Source organism: Sapajus apella, unplaced genomic scaffold (genome assembly GCF_009761245.1).
Source record: "Sapajus apella isolate SASKATOON/1434 unplaced genomic scaffold, GSC_monkey_1.0 scaffold62, whole genome shotgun sequence".
Lineage (NCBI taxonomy): Eukaryota > Metazoa > Chordata > Mammalia > Primates > Cebidae > Sapajus > Sapajus apella.
The window spans coordinates 17,526,488-17,544,370 of NW_022437002.1; the positions used below are offsets into that span (position 1 = coordinate 17,526,488).

General features: G+C 48.5%; 2 protein-coding genes and 1 long non-coding RNA gene across 4 annotated transcripts in view; 1 reads left to right on the forward strand and 2 right to left on the reverse strand.

The window, feature by feature from the left end:
• The window catches only part of TESK2 (testis associated actin remodelling kinase 2), a 158,284-nt gene extending 153,992 nt beyond the window's left edge, over positions 1-4,292 (reverse strand). For both annotated transcript variants that reach the window (XM_032247382.1, XM_032247381.1), the window contains exon 1: positions 3,804-4,292. The gene's annotated coding sequence lies outside the window, so the exon portion shown is untranslated. The remainder of the gene's footprint in view (positions 1-3,803) is intronic.
• Positions 4,293-9,178: 4,886 nt separating this feature from the next.
• Positions 9,179-12,759, reverse strand: LOC116529479. Its single transcript, XR_004259518.1, has 5 exons — positions 12,624-12,759; positions 12,105-12,361; positions 11,772-11,961; positions 11,579-11,660; positions 9,179-9,325 (listed from the first exon to the last, which is right to left on the reverse strand). It is a non-coding gene; the product is annotated as an uncharacterized LOC116529479 (long non-coding RNA).
• Positions 12,760-12,878: 119 nt separating this feature from the next.
• Positions 12,879-17,883, forward strand: part of MMACHC (metabolism of cobalamin associated C) — an 8,193-nt gene continuing 3,188 nt past the window's right edge. The window contains exon 1 of the mRNA XM_032247399.1: positions 12,879-13,088. Coding sequence (XP_032103290.1) covers positions 13,008-13,088 — 81 coding nt within the window. The 5' untranslated portion in view covers positions 12,879-13,007. The remainder of the gene's footprint in view (positions 13,089-17,883) is intronic.

Consider the following 17,883-nt stretch of genomic DNA (forward strand, 5'->3'; position numbering starts at 1 on the left):
ACCCAGGCTGGAGTGCAATGGCGCGATCTCGGCTCACCGCAACCTCCACCTCCTGGGTTCAGGCAATTCTCCTGCCTCAGCCTCCTGAGTAGCTGGGATTACAGGCACGCGCCACCATGCCCAGCTAACTTTTTGTATTTTTAGTAGAGACGGGGTTTCACCATGTTGACCAGGATGGTCTCGATCTCTTGACCTCGTGATCCACCCGCCTCGGCCTCCCAAAGTGCTGGGATTACAGGCTTGAGCCACCGCGCCCGGCTAATTTTTAAATTTTCAGTAGAGACGAGGTCTCATGATGTTGCCCATGCTGATCTCAAACTCCTGGGTCAAGTAATTCTCCCACCTCAGCCTACCAAAGTGCTGGGATTAAAAAATCCAAGCTGTGCCACCACACCTGGCCAACAATCTTTTTTTATTAAATCTTTATTCTGTTTCATTTTCCATTTAAGATTCCTATGGCCATAATACTCAAGTCAGAAACTCGCCATAGTGTCTTCAGTCTCCAAACTGACTTCTCCACAGATAACTGATCACATCAATATGACCATTTTTCAAACTCCTTCACCTTCCTTCCCTTCTACCACATTGTTATCCATTTTCACTTCTATCTTTTTGGTGTCAAAGGACAAAATGCCTGACATATTTCCTAGATGAACTTTCCCCTCAACTTACAGAATTGTTTCATCTGTACTGAAAAGTAAAACACACATGGGCCCTAATGGAAGGAACACAGGTTTCAGAACTTGACATACCTGCTCAAATCCTTGTCTTCAGTATTGTCAACTGTAAAAGAGGGATACTGACATCTAAACGACAAGCCTGTTGTGATCTATAAAGCGTCTTTGCCGGGCGCGGTGGCTCAAGCCTGTAATCCCAGCACTTTGGGAGGCCGAGGCGGGTGGATCACGAGGTCAAGAGATCGAGACCATCCTGGTCAACATGGTGAAACCCCGTCTCTACTAAAAATACAAAAAACATTAGCTGGGCATGGTGGCGCGTGCCTGTAATCTCAGCTACTCAGGAGGCTGAGGCAGGAGAATTGCCTGAACCCAGGAGGCGGAGGTTGCGGTGAGCCGAGATCGCGCCATTGCACTCCAGCCTGGGCAACAAGCACCAAACTCCGACTCCAAAAAAAAAAAAAAAAAAAAAAAAAAAGCGTCTTTATGTACCTGGCATATAGTATATTCTCAATAAAGACAAGTTTCATTAGTATTAGCTCTCCTTCACAATCAAACTCTGGATAATGATTTTACTCACTTCCTCTTATTAATAACTCAATCCATCATGATCTCACTACTGCCTTCACTGCCATCCTACCAAAACTGCCTTTCAGAGGAAACAAGTGACCTCCTAATTGCTAAATTCAGGGCAGGTGGGGCACGGTGGCTCATGCCTCTAACCTCAGCAATTTGGGAGGCCAAGGAAGGCAGATAGCTTTGAGCTCAGGAGTTTGTGACCAGCCTAGGCAACACAGATAAATCCCATCTTTACAAAAAATTATCTGGGTGTGGTGGCTCCTGCCTGTGTTCCCAGTTACTCAGAAGGCTGAGGTGGAAAGATTGCCTGAGATCTGGAGGCTGCAGTGAGCCAAGATTGCGCCACTGCACTCCAGCCTGGGTGACAGAGTGAGACTCTGCCACCAAAGAAAAAAAAAGAAAATTCAGGGCTTCTTTTTTTTTTTAATAACATGGGGTTTCACCATGTTGGTCAGACTGGTCTTGAACTCCCAACCTCAGGTGATCCGCCCGCCTTGGCCTCCAAAGTGCTTGGATTACAGGTGTGAGCCACTATGCCCGGCCAGGGCTTCTTAATTCTTATTCAGCTGGACCTCTGGAGCACAGGACATTGATAGTCACCCCCTCCCTTCCTGAAATCCTTTCTTTGGCTCCTATGATAATACTGTTACGTTCTAGTTCTTGTCCCATTCCCTTTTTCAGTGTCTATTACCTTTCAAACAATGATGCTCCTTCTGGTCCACAGTGCTTCTCCTCTTTCAGTATTACCATTCCATACTAAGGCATGCAAATATCCCCCATGTATTCTCTTGACCCTCTAAATTTATGTATCTGGGTCCAAGCTTTCTCCCAATTTTCAGATCCGAATTTCCAGCTACCCACAGTGATATCAAAACACCTCAAACTCGGCTAAGAGCAGCAGCTCACGACTGTAACCCCAGCACTGTGAGAGGCCAAGGCAGGCAGATCACCTGAGGTCAGACGTTCGAGACCAGCCTGGCCAACATGGGGAAACCCCATCTCTACTAAAAGTACAAAAATTAGCTGGGCCTGGTGGCACATGCCTGTAATCCCAGCTATTCAGGAAGCTTAGGCAGAATTGCTTGAACCCAGGTGGAAGAGGTTGAAGTTTGCCAAAATCATGCCACTGCACTCCAGCCTGAGTGACAGAATGAGACTCTGTCTCAAAAACAAACAACCCTGAAACTTAACTTGTTCAAAACCAAATTCATGGCTGAGAGTGGTGGTGGCTTGTGCATGTAATCCTAGCACTTTGGGAGGCCGAGGCAGGCAGACCACCTGAGGTCAGGAGCTCAAGACCAGCCTAGCCAACATGGTGAAATCCCATATCTACTAAAAATGCAAAAATTAGCCAGGCATGGTGGCAGGTGCCTGTAATCCCAGCTCCTCAGGAGGCTGAGGCAGGAGAATGGCTTGAACCTGGGAGACGGAGGTTGCAGTGAGCAGATCGGGCCACTGCACTCTAGCCTGGGGGACAAGAGCCAGACTTCGTCTCAAAAAAAAAAAAAAAAATTCATTACCTTCCCTCAACATTGCTTATTTATGCTCCCTATTTGAGACGAGATCGGGCAAGTTCAGGGTGGTATGGCCAGATACTGTGTTCCCTATTTCAATTAACACTACCGACTCACACCATCACCCAAGTCAGAAACTTCCTACTATTCCACTCAACTCTATTTGAAACCTCTTGGAATTTCGTGCCATTCTCTCCCGCCTGGATGAGCACACTCGTTTTCTGCCTGCCTGGCCTTTCCGCCTCTACAAGGTCTTCACCTTCAATCCTTCCTCTATATTTTCACCAGAGATAATGCAATCATACCAAACTCCTGCTTACAAAACCTTCAACGGCTCCCCATGCCCGTAGCATAAAGTCCAAATTCCTCAGCAAGTTCTTCTCAGCGGTATACCATTTAAAGCTTTTTAAATTACACAAACCTGGGTTCCACTTCTAGCAAAATCTAAACACTGGCTTAGTTCAGTCTTCAAACTGAAGCGTAAAAAGCAGAGAGAGGAAAGCAGTGGAGATGATGACAAGGAAGGAAAGAAGGGGGGAAGGCAGTAGGGTCTGAGGGGAGGGAAGTGTTTTCCCGTGTAGAGGTGAACCGTTTCGAGGGAAGAGTGTGTCTGAGTGAAGTCAAGTGAAGAAGCCCAGATCTCTGAGGCAGAAGCGGGTATGGGAGCAGGGAGGCGCTCAGAGGGGAGCTGGAAGTCTCTGAAACAAGAGTTTTCCGAGAAAACGAAAGATCCCTGAATATCTGAAGTGAGAAAGGTCTCTAATGCGAGCGAGGTAACTTCTAATGGGTTCCCAGGTTCTAAGGGGGAACAGACGTGGCAGGGAGCCTGAGGGAAGTGAGAAGGAAAGGGGAAAGCGGCCGGGAAGGGAGCGTCCGCCGCCGCTGAGAAGGGGACCTCTGGGAAGCCGAGGGGTGCCGTCGGGTTCGGAGGGACGCAAGCCCCTCTGCTCCGGGACCGAGGAGGTGGAGCGACAGCGCGCGCGGGCCGGGCGGGATGCCGGGGGTTGTGTCCCCCGTCCTCTCTTCACTTTACCTGAGGCAGGACTGAGCAGCCAGAGGGGTGCCTGCTCGGGCAGGAGGGGGAGGCGGCGGCAAAGAGGGAGCATAGTAACCCTCACAGCTCGGTGGTGGCAGCGGCTCCTTAGCCTGCGGAGGCGGTGGGAGTCCCTCGCGCAGAAGCCGGCGACTCAGCGGAGCTAGCGGCGGCGGAGAACGAGGAGGCTACTGCCATGGCCCCACAGTCGGGGCCGCTCCCCCCGCCTGTTTGGCGGGGCCAGGAGGACAATCCGACCAGAGAAACCAAGAAGGCAACTGGTAGCGCTGCTGAGCTCCCGGGCCGCGAGAGACTGAAACGCCTGCCCGGCCCAGCAGGGGGGCCGGAGGCGGGGTCTCGGCTGGCCACGCCCCCCTCAAGCCCTCCCTCAGAGTAGCCAATCAACCGTCAACTCCTGATAAACGAGCTAGTGGAATTGCCCAATTAGCGCTAGGAATGCCACGTGGTATGAGGGTGGGCACAATGGGCGTCCAGAAAAGCCAATCAACAGCCGTAGGCGCCAACTCCGGAGAACGAAGGGAACGAATAGGGAGGAAGGCGAGGTAAAAACAGAAGAAGCTGTGTGTGGGAAAGGCGGAACCGAGGAGGAGGGAATACACCTGGGGGAAACCCAAGTCCAGGCGCCTCTTAGAGGGCGGGGCGGTAAACACAAGATGGACCAATAAATATGTTAAACACAGAAACGATTGGTAACTTATAAAACCAATTGAAAATGGAATAGACTGGCGCTGCTTTCGGGTTGGTCAAGGTATTGGCGAGTAAAGAAAAGCGGTAAGAATGCGGCGTCCTGCAGGATCTCAGTATAGTGAGGAGGAAAAATATATATAAATAATAGCGACTCGAAATAGAGCAATCAGTAGAGCTAAACAAAATGCTAGGGAAGCAATTAATCAGGACTAAGAGATTCGATTCGGTGAAGGCTTAGAGGAGATAACACTTCAGCTAGCTTGAAAACAGATTTTGAAAGAAAGCTGGTGGGGAATAAGTTGGGGTTTTTTGTTGGGTTTTGTTTTTCTGGGTTTTTTTGGGGTTTTTTTTTTTTTTTTTTTAAGAAGGGTCTCACTCTGTCGCCCAGGATGGAGTGCGGTGGTGATCATGGTTCACTTGCAGCCTCAAACTCCTGGACTAAGATGATCCTCCCAATTCAGCCTCCAGGGTATAGCTGGGACTAGAGGTGCACACCACCATGCCCAGCTAATTTTTTGTAGTTTTAGTAGAGACGGGGTTTCACCATGTTGACCAGGATGGTCTGGATCTCTTGACCTCGTGATCCACCCGCCTCGGCCTCCCAAAGTGCTGGGATTACAGGCTTGAGCCACCGCGCCCGGCCCATTTTTTTTTTTTTTTTTTTTTCTAATATTGAGACTTCCTCTGTGACCAGACTGGAGTGCAGTACTGCCATCTCGGCTTACTGCAATCTCAGATTCCCAGATTCAAGTAATTCTCCTGCCTCAGCCTCCCTAGTAGCTGGGACTACAGGTATGTGCCACCACACCCAGCTAATTTTTTTTTTTTTTTTTAAGAGATGGAGTTTCACCTTGTTGGCCAGGCTGGTCTCAAACTCCTGACCTCAGGTGATCCACCCACCTCAGCCTCCCAAAGTGCTGGGATTACAGGTGTGAGCCACAGCACCTGGCCTATTTTTTTTATTTTTAGCAGAGACAGGGTTTCACTGTATTGGCCAGGATGATCTCAATCTCTTGACCTCATGATTTGCCCACCTCGGCCTCCAGAAGTGCTTGGATTACGGGCGTGAGCCACCGCACCCAGCCCAATTTTTTGTAGAGACAGTTTGCCATGTTGCCCAGGCTGGTCTGGAACTCCTGGACTCAAGTGATCCACCCACCTCGGTCTCCCAGGGTGCAGGGATTACAGATATGAGCCACTGATTTCAGCTAAGAATTTTGCCCGGCTGTTCAACAGGCACATATTTCTTCACTCTTTCCATGTGCCTGGACCTCAGTAGCTCATAATCTTATGCGTGAGGAAACTGGAACAGGAGGAGGGCAAGAGCAAGCAGTATGGGCTTTTCTGTATCAGCACTCCCAGGGGTTAGAGACCCCTTTTCAGACATCTTTAGACTCCCATCCTCCTGGAAGAGTATAGGTGGTATGCATTCCTAGTGGCAATAAAGTTTAAGAAATATGGCCAGGCACGGTAATTCATTTCTGTAATCCCAGCACTTTGGGAGGCCAAGGTGGATCACTTGAGGCCAGGAGATTGAGACCAGCCTGGGCAACAAAGCAAGACCCTGTCTGTACAGAAAAAAAGTTAGCCTGGCATGGTGGCATGTACTTGTGGTCCTAGCTGCTTGGTAGGCTGAGGCTGGAAGATCACCTGAGCCCAGGAGGTCAGGGCTACAGTTAGCTGTGGATGGTGCCACTGCACTCCAGCCTGGACAGCAGAGCAAGACCCTGTCTCAAAAAATAAAAAGAAGCAAAGAAGTGTGGTAGGAGATATTGGAGAGAGAAGAGGCTGCATGTGGGTTGGGCTTAAATGCCAATTTTCAGATTTGTCCTTTGTTTATGTTGTGAGAGCTATTCTTGAGCAGGACCATAAACTAAACAGGGCAGTGTTAGGAAGATTAATTGGTAGGTAGCTCACAGAATCTCTGAAGGGAGAAGAGAGATCACCCCAGCCCAGTCCCCCTGACCAAAGGCTTCTGATCTCAAGTGATCCCCCTGCCTTGGCCTCCCAAAGTTCTGGGATTAAAGGTGTGAGCCACTGCGCTCAGCCTACAGCTGTACCTTCTGAGTACAAGCTCAATGGAACTTGGAAAGAGATGGGAATAAATCATGTGCTGCCACCTGGTGACAGCTCAAATAACAATTTTCCACATTTCTATTTAATATTTCTGTTGAGGTTGGGTATGTTGGCTCAGGCTGTAATCCCAAATTTTGGGCTTTTGGAGACTGAGGCAGGAAAATCACTTAAGCCCAGGAGTTCGAGACTAGCCTGGGTAAGACGGTGAAACCCTGTCTTTACAAAAAGTACAAAAAATTAGCTGTGCATGGTGGCGCATGCCTGTGGTCCTCGATACTTGGGAGGCTGAGGTGGAAGGATCGCTTGATCCCAGGAAGCTGAGGCTCCAGTGAGCTGTGATCTCACCACAGCACTCCAGCCTGAATAACAGAGTGAAACTCTATCTCCAAAAAAAAAAAAAAATGGACCCACGCAGTCCATGTTCCACGTTGTCCAAGTAGTGAAAGGATCAGGATCATTAGTCACAAGGCATTTTTAAATGAAATATAATAAATAGAAAATATCAGAGTATATCACTTCTACTAAGGAAAAAATTAAATCATAAAATTTTAGTTTCACTTAATAAATCTAAACAAATATTTACTATGTCACAATATAAATTGTATTTCTTTTTTTTTTTTCTTGAGACCAAGTCTCGCTCTGTCACCCAGGCTGGAGTGCAGTGATGTGATCACAGCTCACTTCAACCTTCGCCTCCCGGGTTTATGCAATTCTCTGCCTCAGCCTCCCAAGTAGCTGGGATTACAGGCACCTGCCACCATGCTCGGCTAATTTTTGTAATTTTGGTAGAGACCGGGTTTCACCATGATAGCCAGGCTGGTCTTGAACTCTTGACCTCGTGATCCACCTGCCTTGGCATCCCAAGTGCTGGGATTACAGGTGTGAGCCACCATGCCCAGCCAGTAAATTGTATTTCTTACTGTTGTATTTCTTATTTCACAGCCAATTTTTGTTTTGAGATGGAGTCTTGCTCTGTCACCCAGGCTGGAGTGCAGTGGTGTGATCTCAGCTCACTACAATCTCTGCCTCCTGGGTTCAAGCGATTCCCCTGCCTCAGCCTCTGGAATAGCACACACCACCACACCCGGCTAATTTTTGTATTTTCAGTAGAGACAGGGTTTTGCCATCTTGGCCAGGCTGGTCTTGAACTCCTGACCTCAGGTGATCAGCCCACCTTGACCTCCCAAAGTGCTGGGATTACAGGCATGAGCCACCGTGCCTGGCCCAAAAAATTCTTAAAGCCACTGGATTAAAGGCAGAGACACTGAAAGAAGAGACCAGGGAAGAGGCTGCTACAGAAATGCAGTCTGGGCTGCTAAGGATGATGTGTGAAGATGCTGGAAAGAGACTCAAGCGGCAGAAGCTGGGGCCAGGCATGGAGCTCACACCTGTAATCCCAACACTTTTGAAGGCCAAAGCAGGGGGATCAGTTGAGCCCAGGAGTTCGAGACCAGCCTGGGCAACATGGTGAAACCCCATCTCTAGAAAAAATACAAAAAAATTAGCCAGGCGCCAGGTGCGGTGGCTCACGCCTATAATCCCAGCACTTTGGGAGGCCGAGACAGGGGGATCACAAGGTCAAGAGATCGAGACCATCCTGGTCAACACAGTGAAACCCCGTCTCTAGTAAAAATACAAAAATTAGCTGGGCATGGTGGCGCATGCCTGTAGTCCTAGCTACTCGGGAGGCTGAGGCAAGAGAATTGCTTGAACCCAGGAAGCGGAGGTTGCGGTGAGCCGAGATTGCGCCATTGCACTCCAGCCTGGGTAATAAGAGTGAAACTCCGCCTCAAAAAAAAAAAAAATTAGCCAGGCATGATGGATGGCGTGCGCCTGTAATCCCATATATTATTACTTGGGAGGCTAAGGTAGGAGGATTGCTTTAGCCCAGGAGGGAAAGGCTGCAGTGAGCCAAGATCATGTTACTGCACTCCAGTGTGGGCAACGGAGTGAGATCTTGTCTCAAAAAAAAAAAAAAAAGGCAGAAGCTGGAGATGAGGAAAGGTAGCCTCCTCCTGTCCAGATCCAGGTCCCACCAGAATATCTCATTCTCCTTTGCATCCCTCAGCACTACTGCCCCAGAGCAGTGTCCTACCTCATTCTACTCACTAGAATGGGAGCTCCCATCTCTTTCCAAGTTCAACTGAGCTTGCACTCAGAAGGTACAACTGTAGGCCAAGCACAGTGGCTCACACCTGTAATCCCAGCACTTTGGGAGGCCAAAGGAAGAGGATCACTTGAGGTCACAAGTTTAAGACTAGCTACCCTGTCTCTACTAAAAATATAAAAATTAGCCAGGCATGGTAGCGCGTGCCCATAATCCCAGCTACGCGGGAGGCTGAGGCAGGAAAACCGCTTGAACTTGGGAGGCGGAGGTTGCAGCGAGCTGCGATGGCACCACTGCACTCCAGCCTGAGTGACACAGCAAGACTCCATCTCAACAACAACAACAACAAACAGTACAGTTATAAATGTCTATGAACTTGGATTTCAAGAGTAGAGGTCATAGAAAGCACTTCAAGTAACAGGAAGATTAACAGGTATAGCTGATTCTATCCCATGTGGTGCTGACTCATAGAAAACACATCAAGGAGGGTTAAATCATTTTATTGCAGTTTGGGGGCAAGGGTGGGCAGGCAGTGAAAAGCCTCAGTAGAGAGGACAGATAACAGCTACATCAAGAGGGGAGGGGCGGGCAGCCCAGAAACAGCTTAGATTGGAGAACACAAATGGAGGTCCTGGAAAGGGAAACAGAACCAGAAACAGAGATGATGATGATGTGTCAAGGGGGCCCTTCCAGCACAGAACTGTCCTCCTGCCTGAGACTAGGACTCTGGTCTCCTCCCTTTTTTTTTTTGAGACAGAGTGCCACTCTGTCACCCAGGCTGGAGTGTAATGGCGTGATCTCGGCTCTACCTCCTGGGTTCAAGTAATTCTCCCACCTCAGCCTCCCAAGTTGCCGGGATTACAGACGCCTGCCATCATGCCCAGCTAATTTTTGCAGAGATGGAGTTTCACCATGTTAGGCAAGCTGGTCTTGAACTTTTTTTTTTTTTTTTTTTTTTTTTGAGACAGAGTTTTGCTCTTGTTGCCCAGGCTGGAATACAATGGCGCAATCTCAGCTCACTGCAACCTCCACCTCCTGGGTTTAAGTGATTCTCCTGCCTCAGCCTCCCCAGTAGCTGGGATTACAGGCATGCGCCACCACGCTCAGCTAATTTTGTATTTTTAGTAGAGATGGGGTTTCTCTATGTTGGTCAGGCTGATCTCGAACTCCCAACCTCAGCTGATCTGCCCACCTTGGCCTCCCAAAGTGCTGGGATTACAGGCATGAGCCACCATGCCTGGCGGTCTTGAACTTTTGACCTCAGGTAATCTGCACAACTCGGCCTCCCAAAGTGCTGTGATTATAGGCATGAGCTACCATGACCAGCCAATCTCCTCCCTCTTTAACATCCAAACATATAAAGGTACCTCAGTAACTCCGTATCAAGTAAAGAATGCCCTTATGGGCTACAGTCCAGATACTCATACTGCCCCCATAAGCCCAAGCCAAATCTAGAATAGCTGAACTTTGGTCCCCAGTGCCCGAACTTTGAGACAAATCCCCTCCACTGGCACAGCGCCCACACTCCCTGACCTGAAGAGATTGTGCTTCCTCCAGGCATCTTGGTCCTCTGTCCTGGCAGCCTCCAGGGTATGACCGTTGCCTTCCTGGCCACTTTGCAACTGCTCCAACATCTGTCAGATCATGGGCTCAGGTGGAACAAAACCTCTCCCTCTCTCCTTCCCCATGACTGTCATCTTCAGCACACTTGGAACCCTCATGTGGGCGAGGACAGTTTCTCACGGCAGGGAGCAGAATGGTTAGGAAAAAGAGCTCTGGAAAGAGAAAGAATCAGCACAGGAAAGAGAGGGATGGAGATAGGACAAGAGAAAGTATCCTGGCCTGTGTGCAGAACAAGAAAAATAGAGAAAGGAAAGATCCTCCATAGAGAAATATGCAGAGACGAGTCTGATCCTAGTCCTACCTTATAACTGCAGGCCTGAGACTGTCATCCCTCAGCCAGCTGTTTCAGCAGCAGCTCCTGGTGCTGGCCTGCAGATGAGAAAGAATGTAAGGGGGCTGTTCCCCAACTTCTTTCCTTCTCCCTCCCTGCCTGTGACCAGCCTGGTGCTGAAAACTGAGACAGAAACATTCTGGCTCAGCTATTGGGAAGCTTCCAAAGTGACTGAAGAGACTAAACTCACATCATGAGAGGCAGAGTGCAACAAAATACTTGGCCAGACTTCTCAGTAGCTCAGGCAGTTGGAGCCATGGTCACTTAATGGGAGAACAAGAAGACTTTCCAGGCCGGGTGTGGTGGCTCACACCTATAATCCCAGCACTTTGCAAGGCCAAGGCAGGTAGATCATTTGAGGTCAGGAGTTTGAGACCAGCCTGGCCAAAATGATGAAACCTGTCTCTACTAAAAATACAAAATTAGCCAGGCATGGTGGCGGGCACCTGAATCCCAGCTACTAGGGAGGCTGAGGCAGGAGAACTGCCTGACCCTGGGAGGCGGAGGTTGCAGTGAGCCAAGATCACGCCATTGTACTCCAGCCTGGGCAACAAGAGCGAAACTCTGTCTCAAAAAAAAAAAAAGAAGAAGAAGGCAAGGTCTTACCTATCACTTACTCAGTCTGCAGCTCCTGAGGAAGGCCATTGGTAGTACTGCACTTTCCTGGTCCTGATTGCATCTGAACTTGGGCTTGCTTCCACACCTGGCTCAGAAGGCCCATCTCAGCCCTCCCCTTTAGGCCCCCCTGCAGCAATCTTAATATGATACTATAGTGGGACTAGTTGGGGATCATCCTCTCTAAGAGTTTCAGAAGAGCCCTACATACTCTACTTGCAAATCAAGATATATGTACACATATAACATGTGTGTGGCAAAATTGTGTGCATACATATGAAGTTGTGTGTACAAAGAAAAGAACTGGCCAAATACCTTCCAGGACACTGATCTGGTACTTCTGCTGCTCTCACTCTTCTAGCAGGCCCTGCACTACCTGCCTTAGTGCCTCAGTCCCCTACCCAGGCAGAAAAAAACACATGAGCTACTGTGTAACAGATTTTCCCAACCCCTAGTATCCTCATCTCACACAAACATCACAATACACACCAAGGACTCCAAGACTTACCTGAGCCTGAGATTGAACCTGGGATCATAGAATAGTAACTTCATCTTAGAGAGAGAGGATGGGCTATAGGACTCAGGCCAGCTCAGCCTTTGCGAGGCTGTGGGAGTCTCTAAAGCCCAAAGCTGTTGAGCTTGGACTCCTAACTGCAGAGGCAAGTAGTGAGAGGAAATCCAGGTTTCAGACCGGTCCCCTGTTGAGGGAATAAGGAAGGGTTAAGTGCAGGGTCTGTGTGGGGAAACAGAGTTTAGGAAAGGACAGAGTTGGAATTTGGAAGGCACTGGAAGAAGGCACAGAAAGAGAAAGGGGTTGGAAGTAGAAAGAGACATTACTTACCTGCGGTGGAGACCCCCAGAGGGATCCGCAGCTATAAAACAAACAGTTGCACGGGCCAATGAGCTCTGAGAGTCCCTTAACCTGCCCACGCAAACTGGGGGCCTCCACCGACGCCTCACCTTAATTTGGGACACTTTTCCATCAGTAGCGTTGAGAAGCACACTGAGCTGCTCAAACCAGCTGAGGCTCCTACTCATATCCTGTGGCGGGGAGCGGCAAGGGTCTGGCTCCCTGGTGTCTTGTGCTTGCTCTCCCAGCTGGGAATATCCAATGTACAGCCCAGGAAAAGCCACCACGGTAGATGGAAAGAGGGAAGTGAGGATGCAACATTCGGGATAGGGGGATGCACTATCAGACCAAAACTGCGATTCGGGGACTAGGGAAAGGAGGGAAGTTCTTGGGGAACTGGAGGAAAAGCGAGATATTCTGATGATACGCAGATATCAGGTGGGGGTTGAAGGTGCCAGAACCTGATCAAGACCTCCCCAGAACAAGTACACTGACGCTATCACGCCAAACCTGTGCAAGCGACAACTGCCGCCGCCGAGTTCAAAACTTCGTCTTGGTTTCTAAAGTCCAACTCTGGACTGGCTGCCGCAGGGCCACCTGGGAAACTGAGTTCGCCTCTAGCGAACACAACCGGCAATGGAGGCGGAGGAACGTAGTGTACATGCACACACCCATCGTTAAGCTTACTGGGAAACTGAGTCCTCCTGATTCCGCTTGGCTGTCTCCAAGGATCAAACAAACTACGCATCCCAAGATGCATGGCGCATAGTCAATAATGTCCCGCTACTGGACCCAATGCTATCTGGGAAACGTAGTCGAAGCTGCCTTAAAACGTAACGGCTCAGTAGTCCTTGAGACTTCATTCCCCAGCAACCTCGGCGTGTAACGTGCGCTATGGAGCCGAAAGTAGCAGAGCTGAAGCAGAAAATCGAGGACACGCTGTGTCCTTTTGGCTTCGAGGTTTACCCCTTCCAGGTTAGTTTATCCGTCCTGCTGTTCTAGGGTCCTGCTGTTCTAGGGCGACATGATTGGCTTCGTTGCAACTAACATTAGGCCTCGGGAGCCTCTGATCCTCCTGGGTTCCTGTGGCCCGGTGTCCATTTGACGACAGAGAAAGAGTTTCACTGGGGGCTTGGGTTAAAAAGGTATTGGTCGCGGCCAGGCATGGTGGCTTACGCCTGTAATTCCAGTACTATGGAAGGCCGAGGTGGGAGGATCACCTGAGGTCAGGAGTTCGAGGCCAGCCTGGCCACCATGGTGAAACCCTGTCTCTACTAAAAAATGCAAAATTAGCTGGCCGTGGTGACGCATGCCTGTAATCCCAGCTACTCCGGAGGCTAAGGCAGGAGATCGCTGGAACCCAGGAGGCGGAGGTTGCAGTGAGCCGAAATCTTGCTATGGCACTCCAGCCTGGGCAAAAAGAGTGAAACTCTGTCTCAAAAAAAAAAAGTAGTTGTTGCATGTTTGTCCTTTTACCTCTATATAATGCTGAATTGGTTAAAGGGAGACATCATATGACCCATGACCTATATGACCTGTGACCTATATAATGCTGGATTGGTTAACGGGAGACACCATATGACATAACATGTGTGGCTCAGATTGTCACCTATATAAATTACAAAAAGAAAGGGACCTGTGAGGCAGAGTCACCTTGGAACTTCCTAAAGGATTTAGGAGAGGACAAAGCCTAGAAGGTTTGCATAGCTATGATTTAGGTCAGCTGAGGAGGGAAGGGCATTCCTGGTGATGAACAAACAAACAATTGGCTGGTTTGTTCCCTCTACCAACAGAAGGGTAATTCATGACATTGCCAGTCATCAGTGCTGGGCTGAGTAATGAAACTTTGTGCATTTGCCTGGCACAGCAGTCTCGGCACTGCACCCCCACCCCCATTTACACAGGTACATTTCCCCACATCAGTGCCCTGTGCTCTGAGCAGTTTAAGTTACAAAGCTAAATCAACTCAGTTTGAGCCCTCTGCCTGATGCTTAAGAGACAGCCCACTTCCCATTCCTTCCACTGAGTGGCTCACAGTAGTGCTGGGGGAGGATATAGAGGGAGAAGGCTGGGTCTAATTTGAGAGCAGTCTTGCCAGAAAAAATGAAATTGAGCTATATATGAAAAGATAGAATGGAAGGAAGGAGGGTTATGTACATCCCAAATACCAGAAAAAACTTGAGTAAAGGTGTGGAGACGGGGTGGTGTTACCAAGTAAAGGGGCTTGATGCCTGATGTGCTAAAAGCCAATATTATAACACTGGGTTTTTGAGAAAAGAAAAGCTATTTGTTGCAGATCAACCTTTAACTCTTTGAGACACTGTTTCAGTGGATGGCAGGTGAGAATGTCTATTCTGGCAAGTTGAGTAGACCTGGGTATTGGAGCTTTTGTACTGAACAAAGCCAACTGCAGCCCTGCCAGTCATCCTAGGCTCCTACCTCTCACCTCCCTACTCCCACATCCAATCAGCCACCAAGACCTACCTATAAGACTGTCTACTGAAGTCAGGCACAGTGGCTCATGCCTGTAATCCCAGCACTTTGGGTGGCTGAGGCTAGTGGATCACAAGGTCAAGAGATTGAGACCATCCTGGCCAACATGGTGAAACCCTGTCTCTACTAAAGATACAAAAATTAGCTGGGTGTGGTGGCATGCACCTGTAGTCCCAGCTACTCAGGAAGCTGAAGCAGGAGAATTGCTTGAACCCAGGAGGTGGAGGATGCAGTGAGCTGAGATTGCACCACTACACTCCAGCCTGAGCAACAGAGCAAGACTCTCTCTCGAAAATAAAAAGAAAGAAAATAAAAAGAAAGACTGTCTAGTGAATCTCCCAAATCCATTCCCTTCTATTCCACCCATCTATACCGTGGTCCAGGACACCATTTCTCACTTGGATTACTCTAATAACCTCCTTGCTGTCATTTTACCTCCAGTCCATGCTCCACACTGCAGCCAGATTGATCTAAAACTGATCATGCTAATTTACTCCTTAAATCTTCAGTGGCTCTTCATTGTCACCAAATTAAATCCATATTCTTTAAATTGGTATTCAAAGCCAATCACAATCTCACTCCTATTGATCTCTCTAGCCTTCACTCCCTCTGATCCCTTCTAAAGACCCTTCACTTCCACCAAACTAGACAATTTTCAAATATGCCCCGGAATTTTCTGCCAGTGTGTTTGCTTATGCTGTGACCTCTGTTTATTTTATTATTTATTTATTTAGAGACAAAGTCTCACTCTGTTCCCCAGGCTGGAGTGCAGTGGTGCAATCATACCTCACTGCCGCCTCAAACTCCTGGACTCAAGAGATCCTCCCACTTCAGTCCCCCAAGTAGCTGACTCCAGGCATGCACCAACACACAGGGTCTCACTTTGTTGCCCTGGCTGGTCTTGAACTCCTGGCCTCAAGTGATCCTCCTGTTTTCGCCACCCAAAGCACTGGGATTACACACAAGTCACTGTGCTCAGTCTGTGACCCTCTTTTTAAAATACACACCAGTAAGTTTATGTCTTTTTTGGAGAAATATAAATAATAAATAAATGCACACCAGATTCTCTTCCCCACATCAACCTGACAGTTGACTTTCCAGCCTTTAAGACTTAGCATCCAAGAAAGCCTTTTCTAATTTCAGAGGACCCTCATCTGGCCCTGTCATTGCACTAGCCATAGTAGAGTCATTTCTATTGTTCTTAGTGGTTCTGCCTCTCTATTAGAACTCTCTGTAGCCAGGTGCAGTGGCTCATGCCTATAATGCCAGCACTTTGGGAGACCGAGATGGGGAGATTATTGGAGGTCAGGAGTTCAAGACCAGCCTGGCCAACGTGGTGAAACCCCATCTCTATGAAAAATACAAAATTAGCTGGGTGTGGTGGTGTGCACCTGTAATCTGAGCTACTTGGGAGGCTGAAGCCGGAGAAGTTCCCTGTCATATAATACATGAACTGATAGTAGACATGAAGGGGAACAGACCTAACCACAGCAGTCACATTTAAGCACTGACACAGATTTCGCTTATCTGTTACAGCAGTTAATACCAGCTACAATCAAGTAAGTAATGGTTATCCCACTCTGTCCCATTAATGCACAACCCCCAGGTATCCTGTGTAGACCTGTGTCACGTGTTCTGCACTATAAGTCAGAAAATCCCAGTAAGTGATGCAGGTATATCCATAGCACTTTGTGTGAACAGCCGCAACCTCCACAACTACGTGATTTAGCAAGTTCATTGCAGGTTATGTTACAGGTCTTTGGTTCAGGCTTCTTGTGACATCTCTTCTCCATGTTCAGTGTGTGAATGTGGGTACAGACTGTGTTTCAGTGGAATCCAATTTTTGGATGTACAGGCCAAGTGGACCAAAGCAAATATTGTGTATCCTAAAACTAAAAACAAAGTTTGCATTAATCACACCTTCGCTTTGCTGATTGGTCAACCTCGAAAACAAGCTTGCTGGCTGGGAACAGTGGCTCCCACCTGTAATCCCAGCACTTTGGGAGGCGGAGACTGGCGGATAACCTGAGGAAGGAGTTCAAGACCACCCTAGCCAACATAATGAAACCCCGTCTCTACTAAAAATACAAAAAATGCACCAAGCATGCTGGCAGGCACCTATCATCCCAGCTACTTGGGAGGGTGAGACAGGATAATCCCTTGAACCCAGGAGGCAGAGGATGCAGTGAGCCAGGATTGCACCACTGAACTCCAGCCTGGGGAACAAGAGCAAAACTCCATCTCAGAAAAAAAAAACAAACCACAAAATTGCTAATAGGGATTTTGTAGACTAATATGGTGTTGAGCATGGTAACAAGAAAGTCTGTCAAAAGTAGGAAAACCCCATCCTGGGCAACATAGGGAGACCCTGTCTCTACAAAAAATTATTTTTTTGTTTTAATCAGCTATCCAGGTGTGGTGGCTCACACCTGTGGTCCCAGCCACTCAGGAGGCTGAGGTGGGATAATTGCTTGAGTGCGGGAGGTTGAGGCTGCAGTGAGCTATGATCACATCACTGCACTCTAGCCTAGGCAACAGAACAAGACTGTCTCAAAAACAAAAAGTAGGAAAACCCCTGATGGGCTCAAGTCAGAGGTTAAGTACATTTCTAGCCTCTTTAGTAGTGTCAATTCATCATTAACTGATAAAAGTTTTTTTTGTCCTGGTACAGAAGCTCATGCCTGTAATTTTAGCACTTTGGGAGGCCAAGGTGGGCAGATCACTTGAGGCCAGCAGTTTGAGACCACCCTGGCCAACATGGTGAAACCTCATCTCTACTAAAAATACAAAAAATTAGCCAGGCCAGGTAGCATATGCCCACAATCCCAGCTACTTGGGAGGCTGAGGCACAAGAATTGTTTGAACCCAGGAGGCAGAGGTTGCAGTGAGCCAAGATCATGCCACTGCACTCTAGCTCCTGGGCGACAGGGAGACTATATACATTTTTGAAAAAAAGGTGTTTTTTTTTTTTTTTTTTGAGACGGAGTTTCACTCTTGTTACCCAGGCTGGAGTGCAATGGCACAATCTTGGCTCACCGCAACCTCCGCCTCCCAGGTTCAGGCAATTCTCCTGCCCCAGCCTCCTGAGTCACTGGGATTACAGGCACGCACCACCATGCCCAGCTAATTTTTTGTATTTTTTAGTAGAGACGGGGTTTCACCATGTTGACCAGGATGGTCTCGATCTCTTGACCTCGTGATCCACCCGCCTCAGCCTCCCACAGCGCTGGGATTACAGGCTTGAGCCACCGTGCCTGGCTTTTTTTTTTTTTTTTTT